The sequence below is a fragment of the Magnolia sinica genome, chromosome 14 (assembly GCF_029962835.1).
Source record: "Magnolia sinica isolate HGM2019 chromosome 14, MsV1, whole genome shotgun sequence".
In the NCBI taxonomy this organism is placed as follows: domain Eukaryota; kingdom Viridiplantae; phylum Streptophyta; class Magnoliopsida; order Magnoliales; family Magnoliaceae; genus Magnolia; species Magnolia sinica.
This window is the reverse complement of record NC_080586.1, coordinates 23,137,885-23,156,379: the sequence shown is the minus strand read 5'-3', so window position 1 is coordinate 23,156,379 and position 18,495 is coordinate 23,137,885. Positions and strand designations below refer to the sequence as shown.

At 38.5% G+C, this 18,495-nt stretch overlaps 1 protein-coding gene across 1 annotated transcript in view; it reads right to left on the bottom strand.

Annotated features, from left to right (window-relative positions):
- Positions 1-18,209, bottom strand: part of LOC131224920 (bidirectional sugar transporter SWEET9-like) — a 42,028-nt gene extending 23,819 nt beyond the window's left edge. Inside the window, exon 1 of the mRNA XM_058220359.1 lies at positions 18,032-18,209. Coding sequence (XP_058076342.1) covers positions 18,032-18,209 — 178 coding nt within the window. The remainder of the gene's footprint in view (positions 1-18,031) is intronic.
- Between the last annotated feature and the right edge of the window lie 286 nt (positions 18,210-18,495).

Below are 18,495 nucleotides of genomic sequence, written 5' to 3'. Positions count from 1 at the left end.
CCCACCATGAAGTCAAATTCCAAAAACTGGTCAGCCATCCACGCCAAACGTGGATCGAGTGCAAGAACTTTCACTGCGCAAAAACAGAGTGCGGGCGTCTGGGATTCTTGCTACGAAAGTGGAGTCGGTTCTCCACTCGACTGACCTCCCTTGGTTATAAAAGGAAAGAGAGAGAGAGAGAGAGAGAGAGAGAGAGAGAGAGCTTGAGATCATCTTTGGATGTGGAAGATCAGATCAATCGTGGAGGCATCCAAGGACGGGGATCAGACAGAAGGAGCCAGGAGTGGACATGAGAGAGAACGTGGAGAAGTTTTTCTTCCTTCTTCCCTCTTAGTTTTTCTTTCTTTGATGTTTCTTTTAGAGATTGTTAGCCTAATCATGTCTATGGTTGGCTAAACCTTTTAGCTAAGGCCAAGAGGTAAAGCTTGTAGCGTGATAGGGTATTTTTCTATGCTTTAATTCCTGTTTATTAAACCTTATGGATTCTAGTTTGATTATTAAGGATATTTTTAGTTTTAATGGTTTGTTGTCACTCAAATTACAATATATCTGCGATAGCTTGAGATATTCTCTTTTCATGAATTGAGATTGTGAAATTAGGCAATCCCGTTGTTCACCATCGTCTCATGGGCATGGTTGGGTGATGGAATCCTCTTAATCTTTTCAATTCTCTTATGATTGGTTGCGGGTTTGGTAAATTGATGTTGTTTGCCTTATCTCCTGCGTATGGTTAGGTGACGGAATCACTTCCAAATCTTCATCACTCTCATCCTTTGATGATTAGATCCATGAGAAGTTCAAAGATCTGACAAATCTCTTCTTACCAACTGGATAAGATAGACTCTAATTCTAGTTGTGTCCTTGAATCATGCAAGGTCGCTTCCCAATTGCTACAAGTGGATCCTTGGCACCCTAGTTCCCACCTTTATTTTTATTAGTTTTTAATTAATCAATTCACAATTATTCTCTTAATTTTCCTGATTTACATTACATCTTATTCTAGTTCTACTTCTGGTTACTTTCAGAATACATACAAGGTTCAGTCCCTGTGGATTCGACCTCGGTCTTACCGAGATTATTACTACATCACAACCCTATACTTGGGGTGTGAACATTTGGCAAGGGATATGTGGGGCTCACCATGATGTATATGTTTTATCCATGTCATCCATCCATTTTAACAAATCGTTTTAGTGCATGAGCCCTGGAAGAATAGTGTATACACACTATACATCCATTTTTCTAAGATTATGGGCCCTATCAGAACCTTGTGAGGCCCACCTTCCATTTGAATACTAGATTGTCCAGATTTATGGACATCTAGGAGGCCCAAATGGGCTGGGCGTCCAGCCGTTGAGCCCACATTGTTGTATGCATATTATGTACAGGTTGCCCATCTAATTTGCTAAATTATGGGCTGACTGGAAAGCCCACAATGATATATGTGATGTACACCTTGCCTGACCATTTTCTAGAACATATGGGCTGCCCCATGAGGCCCACCATGATTCATGTGTTATATGTACCCCTAGCCATTATCTTTCTGGCCCATGGGCTGCCCCAAGAGGCCTACCATGATGAATGAGATAATATGTATGCTGCCCATTCATTTTCTAGCTAGTTGAAGGGCCATGGGCCCCATTGTGAGATAGTTTTTATAGCGGACCACACTCTAGGAGGCAATGATGGTTAAATGTCCACGTTGTAAACCTCCTTAGGATCCATTGTTAGGCCCATTCTCATCTTCTCTTAGTGAGCTAACCCAAACTGTTGGGCCCCCACTATTGATGGTGCTTCCACCGTGTCTTGTAGATTTGTCCAAGCCATAAAGCCCATCTTGTGCTTATTGGGCCCCATAGGAAGCCCGGTTTACTACATAATGGAGAGGGTGAGGAAACCCACTCTTTGTACTTAGGCCTATCCTCTTGACTCCCCTTGTTATATACATTAGACTTACCCATAAGGCCCATCCTTCATATAAGTATGTCATTTAGGTCATCTATTGATTGCAGGAGAGTACATCATCACCATTGGATATACCCAGTAGAGCATCATGATACATGCCCAAACTTATCATTTGCATGCTTGTTATGAGGAGTGATTGATTATAACATATGCTATTGGGCTGGTTGTTTTTGAGACTCCTTGAGTGATAGAGTTGCCCTATATGAGTACGCGGTACGCAGAGGATTGATGCACGACTGGATAGTATGACTCATGCATCTCGCATTTGTGTGACATGATCATTGTAAGCCCAAGCGACATCAGGGTTGTGGCCTCCGCAGGCATATCGTAGATGGCAGGATTGGATACCAAAAAATTTTGGTTCTATCACTGTAGGCACTTAGGATGTCCTTGGGTGAAAGTTCCAGAACCTTTATAGTACCAAGAGGTTTCTCCAACATCGAGACTAAGTGGATGCATGAGTGCCCGAGTTTCGAATACCAGTAGGCTGCACCTCCCACTGTGTCATGGTAGTTGGAAGGGGGTGTAACCTTACCCGTCCGAGTGAAGGGGGCACAGCTAGGTTGAGTTTGACCAGCTTGGGGAATAGGTCCGCTATCGACGAGCCGGGTAGATATTGGCAGACTACTGGTCAGGCGGATAGTGAGGTCTCTTCCACTTGCACAGTTGTACGCCTTTAGTAGGGCGGCAATCTGGTGTAGAGTGTACTAGACCCCAGTGATATTCCAAAGAGGAACTGTACTAATATGTGGATCTAGCTGAGGACTGGTGTGCTTGTGTTGCATCTTGCATATGATATTTGACTACGTAGGCCTTGCATCGCATAGCCTTTATATGGCCGACAACATTCATGCCTTGTATTACATAGCCTTGGTACGACTATTAGCATTCATGGACTTGCCAGCATTTTCTGCATTACTTTACTATTTTTATGCTTGGCACATATATTGCGCACACACATACACCACCCTCTAAGCTTCCTGTAAGCTTATACATGACCGTTGCGTACAGGTGACACTAGGACGCAGCCGATCTAAGGTAGGAGCATGCAATGATATTTTCGGAGTTGTGATATATACTTGTATTTCCCTTTCGCATTGTACTTAAACGCTTTGATTATATTGGATATGTGGTGATGTTGTTTTGTTGCGACTTGGTTATGCTTCTTTATAAAAAAATTTTAATGAAAATCCTCCTTGTAGGATCCTAGGATCAGAATCTAGTATATGGGTGTCGGGAGCCTAGAATGGGGTACTACGGAGGCTGTTGGTGCTAGATTTGGCAATCGGAAATTTTGTGAGCCCAGTTTTCGAGTTTGGGGCGTGACAGAAACCTTATGCTGAGGTCCATAAATTTCTCTGGAAATTCATGCTCCATGGCTTCCAAACCTATTACAAAAGGGGCTTTTGGATGATCTTGTTGAGAAACCTACTGAGGAATTTATCAAGATACTGGCCGAAGGAGGAACCTTGCTGCATGACTGAGTAGTTTTTCCCTGTTTTCCTAGTTTATGTTTACTGCTTTCATAGATTTTAGGATTATGGTAGTTTGCTTTCCGTTGTTTAGGATAGTTTGTTTATTGTCTGTCTAAGTCTTTTGTGCTAACCCATCTTCACATTGATATCATTTGAAAAGCCCCAAAATTCCTTCTTCAGGTATTACCTTTCCATCACTTCCCTTTTCTTTTCTTTGCCTCTTTTACATTAAATGCTTATTTCTTTTACATTGATGACAATGTAGATTTTTAGGTTGGGAATGGGGGATTAGATAAACAAATCAGTGTTTTCTTAGTTTTGAGCAAAATTTTGAAAATTTTCAATGTAATTTTCAATGTTTAAAGTTGAAATTTTTTTGGGAAGCGATGAATTGTGTACTTAAGAATGCTTTAGGTATGATAAGATAGAGATTGAATTTTGGATTGTTTGAGTTTGATCAATTAAGTAATATATCACCTAAGTTCCTGCGCTCAATTGATTTAGAAGAAGTTTAAATATCATGTTAATCTAAATCACAAGACACATTCAATTTGTCTTCTGTAAGACGTACTAGAATTTCTGATTGTTAGTATGTGAATCATTGATGGATGGAGAGAATCAAGTCTGGAAAATTTTATCCACCTTAAAAGAAAAAAAGAACCAGTTAAAAAATAAGAAATCAATAAAAAGGTCATGTATTATGAAAAAAAAAAGGAATAAAAAGAATTTAAAGATTGAAAAAGAATGTAAAAATAAAGAATGACTGTCGATATAAAATCAAAAACTGGAAAAAGAAGGAAAAGGGGATAAGTTCAGAATCATTACTTGAGTTTCAAACTGATCTTGAAGTAATGAGCATGGCTAAGATGATGAATTGATAGTATTCGTATGGGAAGTAAGTTGACTTTCACTAAGCACGTTGAAAAACTTGATATGCAAATTATGCTTCGATTTAATGGACAAAGAACTTATTTGATTGATTACTTATGTGATTTGATTTTAGGTTTTCAAAATCTCACTTTTGTATTTTATTTCTACTCATTCATACTTAAGTGCACAAAAGATTATTTTTTTGCAAAAAAAAAATGACATTAAGCATTGAGATTTATTTTACGCATACTTTGCTTGGGACTAGTAAAATGCTGGTTGGGGATTGTGTTGAGGGTCAAATATTACATATTGAACATATCTTGGTTTTATGAACATGATATTACTTAATGTCCTATTTTACTCATGTTTGTGTTGCAAGGTGAATTTAAGAGCTTGGATTGGAAAAGATACTAAAAGCATGGATTTGACGCTCGACGATCACCAAAGCAAAGAATGGATCTTAAGAGATAAAGATTGAAGATTTCAAGGTCCTAAGATTCTAGAAAACCAAGTGGAGAAGGAACGAAGTCGAAAAAACAAGTACAGAATTCACATTGACTGTGTCATCAATCACCATTTGATGACATCGAACACAGGTCGATGACATCGAATTTATGAAGAAAAATCGAGTTGGTCGCTGGATAAATTGAAGACGTTTTTTGATGACTCGAGAACTTGTTCGATGACTCGAAGCTCAGCTCGATGACATCGAAGGCCTCCTCGATGACATCAAATTTTCTATAAAATTTTGGCAAAACTTGTTGGACATATTGGGCACCACTTTCGATTACTCGAAGCACTCTTCAATGACATCAAAGATCTGATCGATGACATCGAATTTATTGAAGAAATAGGAATAACTCTCTGGACTGCTTCGGACACATTATCGATTCCTCGAACAATGCTCGATGATATCGAAGGCCTCTTCGATGACATCGACATCGAAGGCCTCTTCGATGACATCGAAGGAAGGTTCGATGACATAGAAGATCACAGAGTCTGGATGAAGTTACAAAAGCATGGAAAAAGAACGTATAAAAGACACCTTTGATGACATCAAAGCTTGTTCGATGTCATCGAATGAATCGTGCGAAATTACGCAGAGTTACGCGGAGTGCCTAAATTTGAGGCAGTTTCTGAATTTTTCCAAAGAGGTGCAAAAAGAGGTGTTGCATAACTATAAATAAGAGTCCCCAGGGCATTCCTGGGGAGGATTGAATCAATTTAGGGTTTGGAGGAGCGAAGCACAAGGGCGGAGAGCCATCGCCAAGTGTTTTTCTTCTTTTTTTCCTTAGTTTTTCATGCTTTCTTCTAGGGTTTTAGTTCCAATCATGATTATGGTTAGCTGAACCTTGTAGCTAAGGCTAAGAGGTGAAGCTTGTAGCGTGATTGGGATGTTAGCTTTGTTTTTATTCATGTTTTGTTGAACTCTCTTGGATTCTATTTTGATTATAAGGAATATTTGTTATAGTTTGTTGTGACAATTTACAATAAATCTGCAATTACTTTGAATATCTTCTTTTCCTAAATTGAGATTGTGAAGTTAGCAAGTCTCATTGTTCACCATTGTCCCTTGGGCATGGTAGGATGATGGAATCCTTCCTAACCTTCTCAATTCTCTTATGATTGTTTGTGGGATTGGTAAATCTTATTGTTTGCTTTGTCTCGTGGGCATGGTTAGGTGATGGAATCACTTCCAAATCCTTACAACTCTCATCCATTGAGGATTAGATCAATGAGAATTTTAGATATCTGACAAATCTCTTTTTACCAATTGGATAAGATAAGACTCTGATTCCAGTTGTGTCCTTGAATTAAGCGAGGTAGCTTCTTGAGAACCTACAAGTGGATACTTGGAAACCCTAGTTCCCACCTTTAATTTCTTAAGTTTCTAATTTCATACATCACAATTACTCCCATTATTTTCAGATTTAGATTTATATCTTCTTCTAGTTCCACTTCCAATTGCTTTTAGAATACACACGAGATTAGTCCCCGTGGATTCGACCTCTGTCTCACTGAGATTATTACTACATTGTGAATCTGCACTTGGGGTTGTGAATAGCTAGTCGAAAATTCAACTTCTTTGCCTATAAATTGAGTTCCTCTCTCAATTCAAAATATTCAAATTAATTATCGAAATCCTTCAGCAAGAGAGAGAGAAGCTCAAGTTATTAGCAAGCTATTGAACAGTATTTATAATTTAATTTATATAGTTTTTTCAATTCCCTTAATCTCAAATCTTTCTATTCTAATTCTAAAGAGAGTAAATTATACTCTTGTTTTGAGATTTAAGAGAATTGATTCAAGTATCCATTGGTTTGAACTAAATTAAAATCAATAGAACCCTGGACCCTTTCTATCTGACTGAACAAGGAACAATCTTCATTTAAGAAAGTGGTTCTTTGGCTACAAGCTTCTGATATGCCTTTTACAGTGAAGATAAGTATACCTTCTAATCTTTATTTAATTTTTCTGATATAGCCTAAAAAATCTTAGTGTAAGTTTTGTCTTAGATAGGCTGAAAATCTCAGTGAAGGGTTTGATTGTGATAGCCTGTGAAAATCACAAGAATTATATAAGGTTTTAAGGTGACCCTAGGAAAACTCTTTTCATAGTGAAAGCTAAAATTATATGGAGAGTAATTTTGGGAGTGGAGTAGGTGTTCACAACTCTAAGTGTAGGGTCGTGATGTAGTAATTGAAATTGCGGTAATGACCGCTTTAGTTGAAGTGGGAATAGGTCAGAGTGTCCTAAAGGGGGGGTGAATAGGACTTTATAAAATTTTATAATAATTTAAAATCCTATTACCATTATCTTAATCTAATATAACAATTTATCAAGATATCTTCAACTTAACTCTAATGGCTTCCAAGCCAAATAGAAGATCTAATCACAAGACTATTCAATATTTAAACAGTATATAAATTTAGTCTATGATGGATGAACTTATGTAACTGTGTGTGGGATGTGATTCTTATCATTTTTAAATAATCATGTTAGCATGCTTCATGAGAACATTCAAAATAAACACACATGAGTAATATACAAATAACAATCTCAAACACAGTCATTTATAGTGGTTCGGCTATGTGCCTACTCCACTCCCGGCAGACACACTCAACCCTTGAGTGTATCGGATTTCACTAACGGAGGTTTCAAATCAGGTTCACCTCAAACCAGTGCAACCTATACAAGGCTGACTCTAGGACCTACATAAGGTACCTAACATGTCTCCACGAGACACAAGTTTATGCCCCACACAGGAGTAAGGGTTAACACACAACACCCAAGTTTTATGCCGTACATAAGAGCAAAGGATCCACACAAGGAACCTAGAGTTTTAGGCCACACAGGCCAAGGATCTACACAAGGACCCTAGAGTTTATGCCCTACACAAGAGTAAAGGTCAACACATAACACCTAAGTTTTATGCCCTACACAAGAGCAAAGGATCCACACAAGGAACCTAACTTTTAGGCCACACAGGCCAAAGACCTACACTAAGGACCTAAGTTTATGCCCTACATAAGAGCAAGGTTCAATACAAAGCACCCACATGTACTCTCCCGTCGGAGGCCTCCTATGAGGACTTGAAAGGGTGAGAAACACTTGTGACCCAATCCTACACAAAGAATGATCAACAGGGTCTTTAGACTCTATTGACTTACAGATAAGTAGATGAGCCCCGTTTAGCACGTTGATAAAGATCTTCTACTTGTTGATGAAGATTCTTCAGCTCCCTTGATCCGCAACGCTTGATGATGTACCAATAAAGGTGACGGGTTGGATCAAGGTTATCTTGGAATCTACTCTAATAAATATTACATATTAAAGTAATGGAGAGATTCCAAGGTCTTAGGCATTCAAGGGATCCCAGTTCAATGATTTGCCATTAAGGTGGTAGCTGGATGATCCTTAAATGCGAAACTTCATTCCCTAATCCACTCTATTGAAGAGGTGGATTGAAGAATGAACTCCCGTGAGAAAAAGGGCTTAGGGTAGATTATATGTAGTTACTCTCTCAAATCTCTCTCTTTTTCTCAATACAGCAACCAAGAACAAGCTCTCCTTAAATAGACAAAAAGTTCCAATGGTAATAAAGATGTCAGATTCTGACCAAGTTTGATATCATCGAGCCTGCTTCAATGTCATCGAACATATATTTTCGATGCCATCGAAGCAAGGTTCGATGATACGAACTCCACTAAAGTATATACCTGAAACTTTCTGTCTGAGGATCGATGCCATCGAACGTGCATCGATGTCATCGGAGTTTGAATTCTGATTTCATCGACAATCTATTTGATACATCAATCATTTCCACATGATTTTCAAAAGAGCTTGTTGGACAATCTTTTATCCGTTTCTATGACATCGATCATATATCGATTTCATCGATATTTGAATTACGATCATATTGAGCTAATATCAATTCCTCGGTCATTCCCATATGATTTACCTTGTAAGATTGCTGGAATAGTTTTGTCCAGATTCAATCTCATCGATATACCTTCGATATCATCGATTTTTGAATTCCGATGACATCGAGTATGGTTTCGAGTCCTCGATCTTTCAAGATGGTTTTCCTCTAAAGCTCGCTGGACAAGGACTAGACCGAATTCGATGATATCGAACTATTCTTGATATCATCGAAGTTTGAATTCAGATGATATTGAAGGTGATTCAATTACATTGAGCAATGACAGGATATTTTCCAAAAGTTGCGGACAGGGCTCAAAGTAAATCGATATCATCGATTCTCCTTCGATGTGATCGATATTTGAATTTCGATATCATCAAAATGCGGTTCGATTTATCGAACATATTGTCCAAAATACTTTGTGGTTGCTGGACATATAATGGCCTAGTTTGATGATATCGAGTGGTTTTCGATATCATCGAACGTGAGTGTTCGATGCCATTGATGTGTACTCGATACCATCGAATACTGTCTGAAAAACTTGGAAGATTTTCCTATTCTAAAACTCAAGTTTACAGACATACTTTCCTATGTTGTTCTAAGACTTTTAAAGATTTATATAGCTAGGTGTTTTGGGACATGGGATGTGAGGCTAAGTTTACCTTTGATGAGTTCGGAGCACACATCTAGTTGAGGTAGAAGCTTGATGATCTTCATATGGGGCCCACTTGTCTTACCGACTCAACTCTCACGTTAATTAACAAACCAGGGCACTTTCAGTAATAATCTCATCAGTAATAATCTCAATAAGATTGAGGTCGAATCCACAGGGACTACACTCGTGTGTATTCTAAATATAGCTAGAATTAGAACTAGAAGAAGATTTGAATTAAAAATCTAGAATAAAGGAAGTAATTGGGAATGGAGTTGATTGAAACTTGTAAATTTAAAGGTGGGAACTAGGGTGCCAAGGATCCACTTGTAGCTATTGAGATGCTACCTTACTTGATTCAAGAGATCCAACTAGAATTAGAGTCCTATCTTATCCAGTTAGAGAAAGAGGTCGTCAAATTTCTGAACTTCTCATTGATCTAGCCTCAATTGAGGAGAATTGTGAAGCTTGGAAGGGATTTCATCACCCAACCATGCCCAGGAGACTATGGAAAACAATAGGATTTACCAATCCCACAATCTCAAATAAGAAGAGAAGATACTCAAAGCTATCGCAGGCTCTACTATAATTTGAGTCACAATAAACCATTGAAAGTTGAAAATATTCTTTAAAATCAACTAGAAATCAATGAAGTTGAACAGAAACATGAATCAAAGCAAAGCAAACATCCTAATCACGCTACAAGCTTCACCTCTTAGCCCTAGTTAAGAGATTTAGCCAACCATAGACATGATTGAACTAAGAACTCTTAAATAAATAATAATAAAAAAACTAAGGAAGAAGAAGAATGAAAATGAGAGCTTAAGTAGTCCTAGGGGAGGGGGGGTGAAAAAGACTATGCAAATAATCGAATACAGTGTTGAATAAGTAAATAAATCAGCGATCTCAATTGCACTAGTATTGAAACATTTATTCAAACTGATTCGTATAACAACCTTTATCCAAACAAGTTTAGGTAGGACAACCTTATTTCACAAATGTAATAAGAATCAAAATCTCAAACTGAGCAAGAGTAAATAAAACTAAATATTATAAGCATTCACCACTTTAGCATAAAAGGAATTACAAACATTCACAAAAAAAAGATAAAAGCATTCACCACAACACTAAGAGTTATAGTGGTTCAGTGTGTCAACAACTGTTCTAAAATAGCCACACCGACTCCACTCCCAAAATTACTTTGTACGTAATCTTGGCTTTCACTATGAATAAGGTTTTCACAGGGTCACCTTAAAACCTAATACAGTTGTGATTTTTACCAGACTATCACAAATAAAGAAAGCCCTCACTGGGATTTTCTAGCTATCTCAGAAAAACCAACACTGAGATTTTCTGGCTATCTCAAAAAACCAAATACAAAATATAAATGTATACTTATCTTCACTGTAGAAGAAGCTGTAGCCGAAGAACCGCTTTTCTTGAATGTCGAATGTTTAATGTTCAGTCTTGTAACGTCTCGAATTTTTGCCAACTTGGAGTTAGACATCCTTGGGCAATGGGTCTATCATAACACCTTATTGACTTAGGAGGGAGCGATCGAACTTAGCGACATTAAAGGACCCTGGGACCAAGCCATCCGGCTAATTTGAACACTGAAGTCTTAGCTTAGGGTTCAGCTATAGAAGCGACCCCTCTTTGCTCTCATGAATCACATAGAAGCCCCAGGGGCTTCACTGTAGAAGAAGTTATAGCCGAAGAACCGCTTTTCTTGAATGTTGAATGTTGAATGTTCAGTCCTGTAACGTCTCGGATTTTTTCCAACTTGGAGTTAGACATCCTTGGGCAATGGGTCTATCATAACACCTTATCGACTTAGGAGGGATCGATCGAACTTAGCAACATTAAAGGACCCAAGGACCAAGCTATCTGGCTAATTTGAACACTGAAGTCTTATCCTAGGGTTCAGGTATAGAAGCGACCCCTCTTTGCTCTTATGAATCACATATAAGCCCCAGGGGCTTCACCTAGGGCCATTTTTACTTCACTTTTACCCCATTTTTAGTCCATTATACCCTTTTCACTCTCAAGTCATCACCTCATTCTCTTCCCAAGATCTCAAAACTCAATCTCAAAGTCTCAAATTCCCCTTTCAACCCATGTCCTTCAAAAATCTCACCTTCCACCACCTTATTCTTCAAATCTTTCTAAGTACTTTCATATTAAACAAAAATCCTAAAGCTCAAAGGATGAAGAACTATAATTAAACAAAAATTTATTATAAATAGTAAAAATATAAATAAAATAGTTTTTTGACCATTAACCTGATGGAATATTGGGAAATAACCGGGTTATTTGAATAGAGTAGCTTCTCCTACCCCAAAATCATATATTGCACATCGAATAACTCATTCTAGTTTACAAGATACACTGGTTTCAAATATCAAGTGGCAGAGCCACCACCAGATGCCACCACCAAATCGGCAGTGCGCCGCCACCGACTCCAGCGGACCGTGGCAGCATTGCCATGATGGCAGCGCACCGAATTTCGGCGGACCCTTGCTGGAATTTTCTGTAATTTTTTGCGTTTTCATGCCGACTTCAAAAAATCATACCACCCTTACTATAACTCCGATTCTGGTGATTTAAAAGCCAAATTGAAGCTTGATAAGTGTAGTTTCATATAAAAATAAAATAAAATAAAAATAAAAATTTTAATATAGTTAAATCTAGGATGATGTGACAATTATCTAAAAATTATTAGTTTGGATAGCTGGTACTTCCAGAATTTTTAGAATTTTTTTAGAAGACAAAATTTAATAAAATTTGGTGGAGATAAAGTAGACTTGATGATGAACTACTACAAAAATAATTAAAATAATATACTAACTAAAAGTGGTAAAAAAACATAGAACTACCCGAGTACCTCATCCTATCGTATAATTTATGCGGAATTTAGTTAAGTACTAAACTAAATAATCGGTGGATTAAGCTTGGACCACCATTTTCACAAATGAGAAGACCTAAAACTATTAGTACCACTGACTCAGCATCACTTAAAGACCTAGGAGAAATTTTAAGAGCCTGTCACTCTCGGGAGTACATTGAAATCCCGTATCGGACCCAGACCGCACATCGAGGGTCGATGACCGTAAAACTATAGGACTATGTCCGCCCTACTGGGCTTGACAACCATCACAGGAATTAAGCCCAGATAGTGTCTAGAAATGTACAACTTGAGCCAAGAGTGAAGTGTGTGAGAAACGCGAATACCTTTAGAAAACGAACCAAAACTTAAGTGAATTGGGTCGTTCGCTCACACGCGAAATTGAGGATTTTGGACCATCAGTTTCTGACCAAACTTCACCCATGAGGAAAGGAAATTTCCCTACACATATCTGTATAACTGTGACCTCGATTGAGTAAGTATGACCGTTGATCTGACACAGGTCCTCTACGGTCGATCGGCTTATCCGATCGCACCGAAATCACATCCTAGCATAAATCCATTGTCAGGGCACATACTTATGACATAGTGAGTAGTGGGCCTCCCTATGACCCTGTTTGTCAAAAACAGCTGCCCAAGGGTAATAACCTATGTATATAGTGGCCCTAGGGCCATTTGCATCACTTCTGGGCTTATAAATAGCCCTTGTTTCACCCCACCTCTCTCATATACGAATTTCTTCAAAACCCTAAGGGAGAGAGAGAAAATGAGAGAAAAGAGGAAAGAGAGAAGAAGGATCTTGGGAGATCATTGCAGGAATCCTCTCCCATGATTCCAGGCACCAAATCGCCTCTCCATCGTGCTACCGAATCTCTTTCGGTTACGATTTTGGGTAAGAAAACCTAACCCTAATATCATTGTAGAGATCCAGATTGATTGTTCATCAAACTAGCTAACCTATTTCATCATTTAGGTGCCCGATGTTCTATTTTCGGCAATATAGAGTTTGAACCAAGTCTGAATCGAGTATTCCAACAAAAGGTGCGGACTATAAATGCTTAGGTTATGGTTATCAATGCTTTCAATGTCAGCTAATGATTTATGTCTGACTTGATTGCTACCATATTATCTTAGATACGCCGATTTCTGCATGACACACTTATATGAATTGTGATGAGTGAAAGATGCATCCCGTGTATTTATTGAAATGTTTGAATGAGTATTTAAACATGATTTGTGCTTGCCATGACTATTGATCTAGGATTCATCATTGTCATATGCATGTTGACCTCTCTGTATAAGGAATTGCTAAAATATATGTTGTAACTAACCTAGTCTATATATTTTGTGAATTGTAGTCAAGTGTTTGATGAAATGTCTGAACGAGAAATTGTTGATGATTTGTATTTATTACGAGTATTAAGATAAGATTCTTAATTGCCTTATGTATATGTATAGTTTCTTCCATGTAATCATATTTGCCTCTATGTAATTTATGGATAAAATGCAAGTGTTTGGTAAAATGATCAATGTGTTCGATGAAATACTCAAATGAGGAAATTATTTAGATTGTTCATCAAATGCTGAAATGATTATCACATGTGTTTATTTACTGAATCTAAGTAAGATTGGGGCTGCAACGTAGCCCAGACAATCGGTAACAGTCCCTATTCGGGTGGTCGAATTAGTCTCGCCACATTGGGTAGACTCGATGAATCCGGGTCGCACAACGATTGTTGATAGTGGTTAAGCCACGAGGGGTGCTTATATGCTCCATGTCGATTAAGTCAGCGTGTGCCCGTACCAATCAAACTTGCCAAATAAACCGATTGGCCTATTGTGTGTTTACCATGTATGGATACTACTGCTTGAATATAAAGTACCCCTCACCAATGTAAAGGCCCACTTTAACTATGGTACCACGATCCACTAAGACTCATGAGCTGGGCATGATGGTATGGGACACCGTATTCGATCTGTCGGCCTGCACTGGGGTGACGAGCCTCCCCGTAGTGACCAATGAGCAACTCAGACTCGTGAGCCAGGCATGGTGATATAGGATACTGTGTTCATGATGTCGGCCTACGCTGAGGTGACGAGCCTCCCCGTAGTGACCGCGAGTAGAATTTGCCTATCGACTGCTTTTCATTGGGAGTGATGACCCTACAACTTACCTATCATATGTGCTTGACTAGGAGTGATGAACCTAAATGGATCCTTCGGTTCGGGTTAATGATATAAAGGGAGGTACCCTAGCTTTCCAAATCTGTTGTATGAATAAGCTTAATTAATTACTTGGCTAACATGACCATGCATCGCACTGCATTAGATAGGACGTGCTTTAAAGGCGTTAAAGTCGCACCAGAGGCAGTGATGTCATATGCGAAATGAAATTACAGTAATGATCGCTTTAGTTAAAGTAGGAATATGCCAATATATCCTAGAGGGGGGTGAATAGGACTTTTTTAAAATTTTATAACAATTTAAAAACCTATCACTCTAATCCTAACAACAAGCATACATTATGATTACTCAAGAGTAACTCTACTGGCTTCCAAGCCTTGTAGAGGATCCAATCACAAACTATTTGAGAGATGAACAATATGCAAATTAGTTTATGATGGATGTGACTGTGCATGTGTGTGAAGTGTGATCTCAGATAATCAAATATGAAAGTATTTAAGGAAATCACATAAGCAAATGGAAGACAATAACAATCTCAAACACAGTCATTTTTATAGTGGTTCGACTACTTGTCTACTCCACTCCTGGCAACCGCACTCAACCTTTGAGTGTACCAGATTTCACTAAGGAGGTTTCACATGGTTCACCCCAAACCCAAGGTTTTAAATCAGGTTCACCTTTAACCATTACAACATACACCTAGGCTGACTGTTTATGCTCCCACGAGCAAGGGTCAACACATAGCACCCGATTTTAGGCACACTAGCCAAGGATCCACACAAGGAACCTCACTGTTTATGCTCTCACGAGTAAGGGTCAACACAACGCACTCACTTTTAGGCATACTGGCCAAGGATCTTCTATAAGACTTTAATTGTTTATGCTCTCCACAGAGCAAGGGTCAACACAACGCACCCACTTTTAGGCACACTGGCCAAGGATCTTCCATAAGACCCTAACTGTTTATGCTCTCTACAGAACAAGGGTCAACACAACGCACCCACCATGTACACTCCCACTGGATACCTCCTAGAGGACTCGCAAAGGGTGAGAAACACCTTAGACCCAATCCTACAAAGTAATGATCACAAGGGTCCTTTAAACTCTAATAACTAACAGATAAGCAGGTAAGTCCCTTTTAGCTCGTTGTCGAAGATCTCATCCTTTGTAGATGAAAAGTCTTCTACTTCCTTGAACCACAACTCAGAAGATGTACCAATGCATGGCAAAGGGTTGGGTCAAGGTTATGATGGAATCCTACTCTCCTAAAAGTTTTCCTATAAGGGAGATAGAGCGATTCCAATCATTCATATATTCAAGGCATCCCAGCTCAATGATTTTCCATTAAGATGGTAGTTGGAGGATCCTTGAATGTGGAAGTTCATTCCCCAATCCACTCTATTGAATGTCAATGATGAGGGTGGATTGGAGGATGAACTTCCATGAGAGAAAGGGCTTTGGGTATATGATATATGGTTAGACACTCAAAAGCATTCTCTTCTTTCTCTACCAGCAACTAAAGACAAGTTCTCTATATATAAGCAAAAAGTTTCAACGGATATAAAACGGTCACATTTATAACAGAGTTAGATATCATTAAGCGTATACTCTCGATTGTATCGACTGACCACTCGATGACACAAACTCAGATGTCATACGCTTTTAAAACATTTTGTCAACTGGTCGAGGGAATCGAAACACGCGTCGATGTCATCAGATTTCGAACTCCGATTTCATCGATACGAGGATCGATTCCTCAACATTTGAAAATGAGAGAGATATGCCTTAAAAATATTTCAGGTCAAAGATATGATCGAGGTACACTTGATATCATCAAAATTCGAATGTCGATGATATCGATAATCGTGTCGATGTATCGATAAATCAAAAGGATTTTTCAGTTAAGCTTATTGGACAGTTTATGTCCATTCTCGATACAATCAACCCGACCTCGATATCATCGATATTTGAATATCGATTCAATCGAGTGACCCTTGATCCAAGATAAAAACCACCTGAAAATATTACTGGTAAACTGTGTCCCAGATCGATATCATCGAAGGTCTTCCGATATCATCGGTTTTTGAATTCCGAGGATAGGAGTACTTTGATATATCGAAGGAATTCATGATTTTCTTTAAAAAATAGGGACACAAAAGCTTTGCTGTCGATTTTATCGAGTCAACTTCGATAGACTCGATATTCAAGTTTTGATGATATTGATACTGCTATCGATAATTCCATCCAGAAGTATATGCGGTTGCTGAACAACATATGTCCTCATTCGATAATATCGAGTGAGTTCCAAGGACATCGACAACATTTATTGATTATATCGATCAGTCTATCGATAAATCGATAGAGGTAGAAAACTTAGAGATTTTCTGAATTTTGAAAAAAGTTTTCTAACTTAAAAACCCTATGATATACTAATAAGTTTTAAGGGTTTTAATTACTTTGTGTTTTGGGACATGGGATGTGAGGCTTAAATTTACCTATGGCGAGTTCGGGCCCACATCCGGTTGAGATAGACGAATGATTAATCTTCCTATGGAGCTTCTCTGTCTAGCGGACTCAACACTCACGCTAATTGACAAACCAGGGCACTTTCAATCTCCTCCTTTGTCAATTGCATGACAAAATACCAAAACACCCTAGAACAACATCTAGACAAACATATCCTAAATTGTGTATATGTATTTTACATTTTTCTACAATGTCTAGTGAAACTATACACACAATCAATAGCTGCTCCCCTAATAGCGTTCTCCCCCTTTCTTGGTGCAACTGCTCCCCTTAACACCTGCATCACCATTCAAGTAGATATACAATTTTCCTTTTAAGGTGTCTGAAATTGTTCTTCCCCTTTTTGTCAATCATTAACAAAGATAAATATAGCAGTTGATATTGACTGAAGTTTAGATAATATGAGAGAACCAACATCCAAAGAGCATACATATATAAAAGATAGATGTATAATGATCAAAACAGGTGAATAATCAGACATCATTTTCAGAAACTATATATGCATAGCACACCAAATAGAGCAGTGATATAAACAGATAGAATAATGATCAAAACATCAAATGCATTCCATATCAGAGAGAATGGGGGATATAAACATGGCAGTAAAATAGGAGTGAATTATACCCAGCCATATTAAAATATCCAAAAACATATATACCACCCAAGATTGGCAGCAGTATAACAGTTATAAAAAAACAAGCCCATTCATGGGTACCCAAAACCAACTATCAGTATTTAGCCCATCCATGGGCATATACAACACAAAAAAAAAAAAAACTGTCAGATTGTGCAGGTTAGTGAGTTATCACATACACTCATGAAAACATAGAGCATCCAAAAAGATACTGATGCTCATATGCAGAATTAAGAGTAAGGTGTATGTGATAGCGTCCAGGGACCAACACTATGGAGCTGAGGAAGATAGTGTCATGTCATCGCGTCGGCAAGTGAGTAGATCAACCAATTGCTGCACCGTTTGTTGCACTCCATTCACCAAGCGTTCCAAGACAGTAAGTCGTGTATCCACAGACTCCCAATTCTGTCTTGATGCAACTTAAACCTTTTCGCATGCCCGTGCTCTGATGTGGACGGAGCTTGATGGGGCACAGAAGGTTCATTCCCAGCCATCTCATCACCTTCACCTCCTACTGCTTCTTTGTGAATGCCTTCCTCTGGATCCTCGGGATACTTATGGAACTTCAAGTCCATTCTTCAAATGTTGTTTTTGGTGAAGACTTGGAGGGGAAGTTCTGGATCATTGGTAGTTGGAAAGCCAATGGTGTTGCACACCATGTGTATAATGCAAGGATAGGGCAGGTGAAGATCTCGGGATGTATGAATGGCATAGACCAACTGATGTACAATCAGAGCTGGGAGATAGATTTTTATCCCTGTGGCTATTGAGTACACTATCATGGTCATGAACCCTATGAGATTGGAACGGTTAGTACCTCTAGGATAGATGTCTGAAGTGAAGATACCATGCAGGACTCGA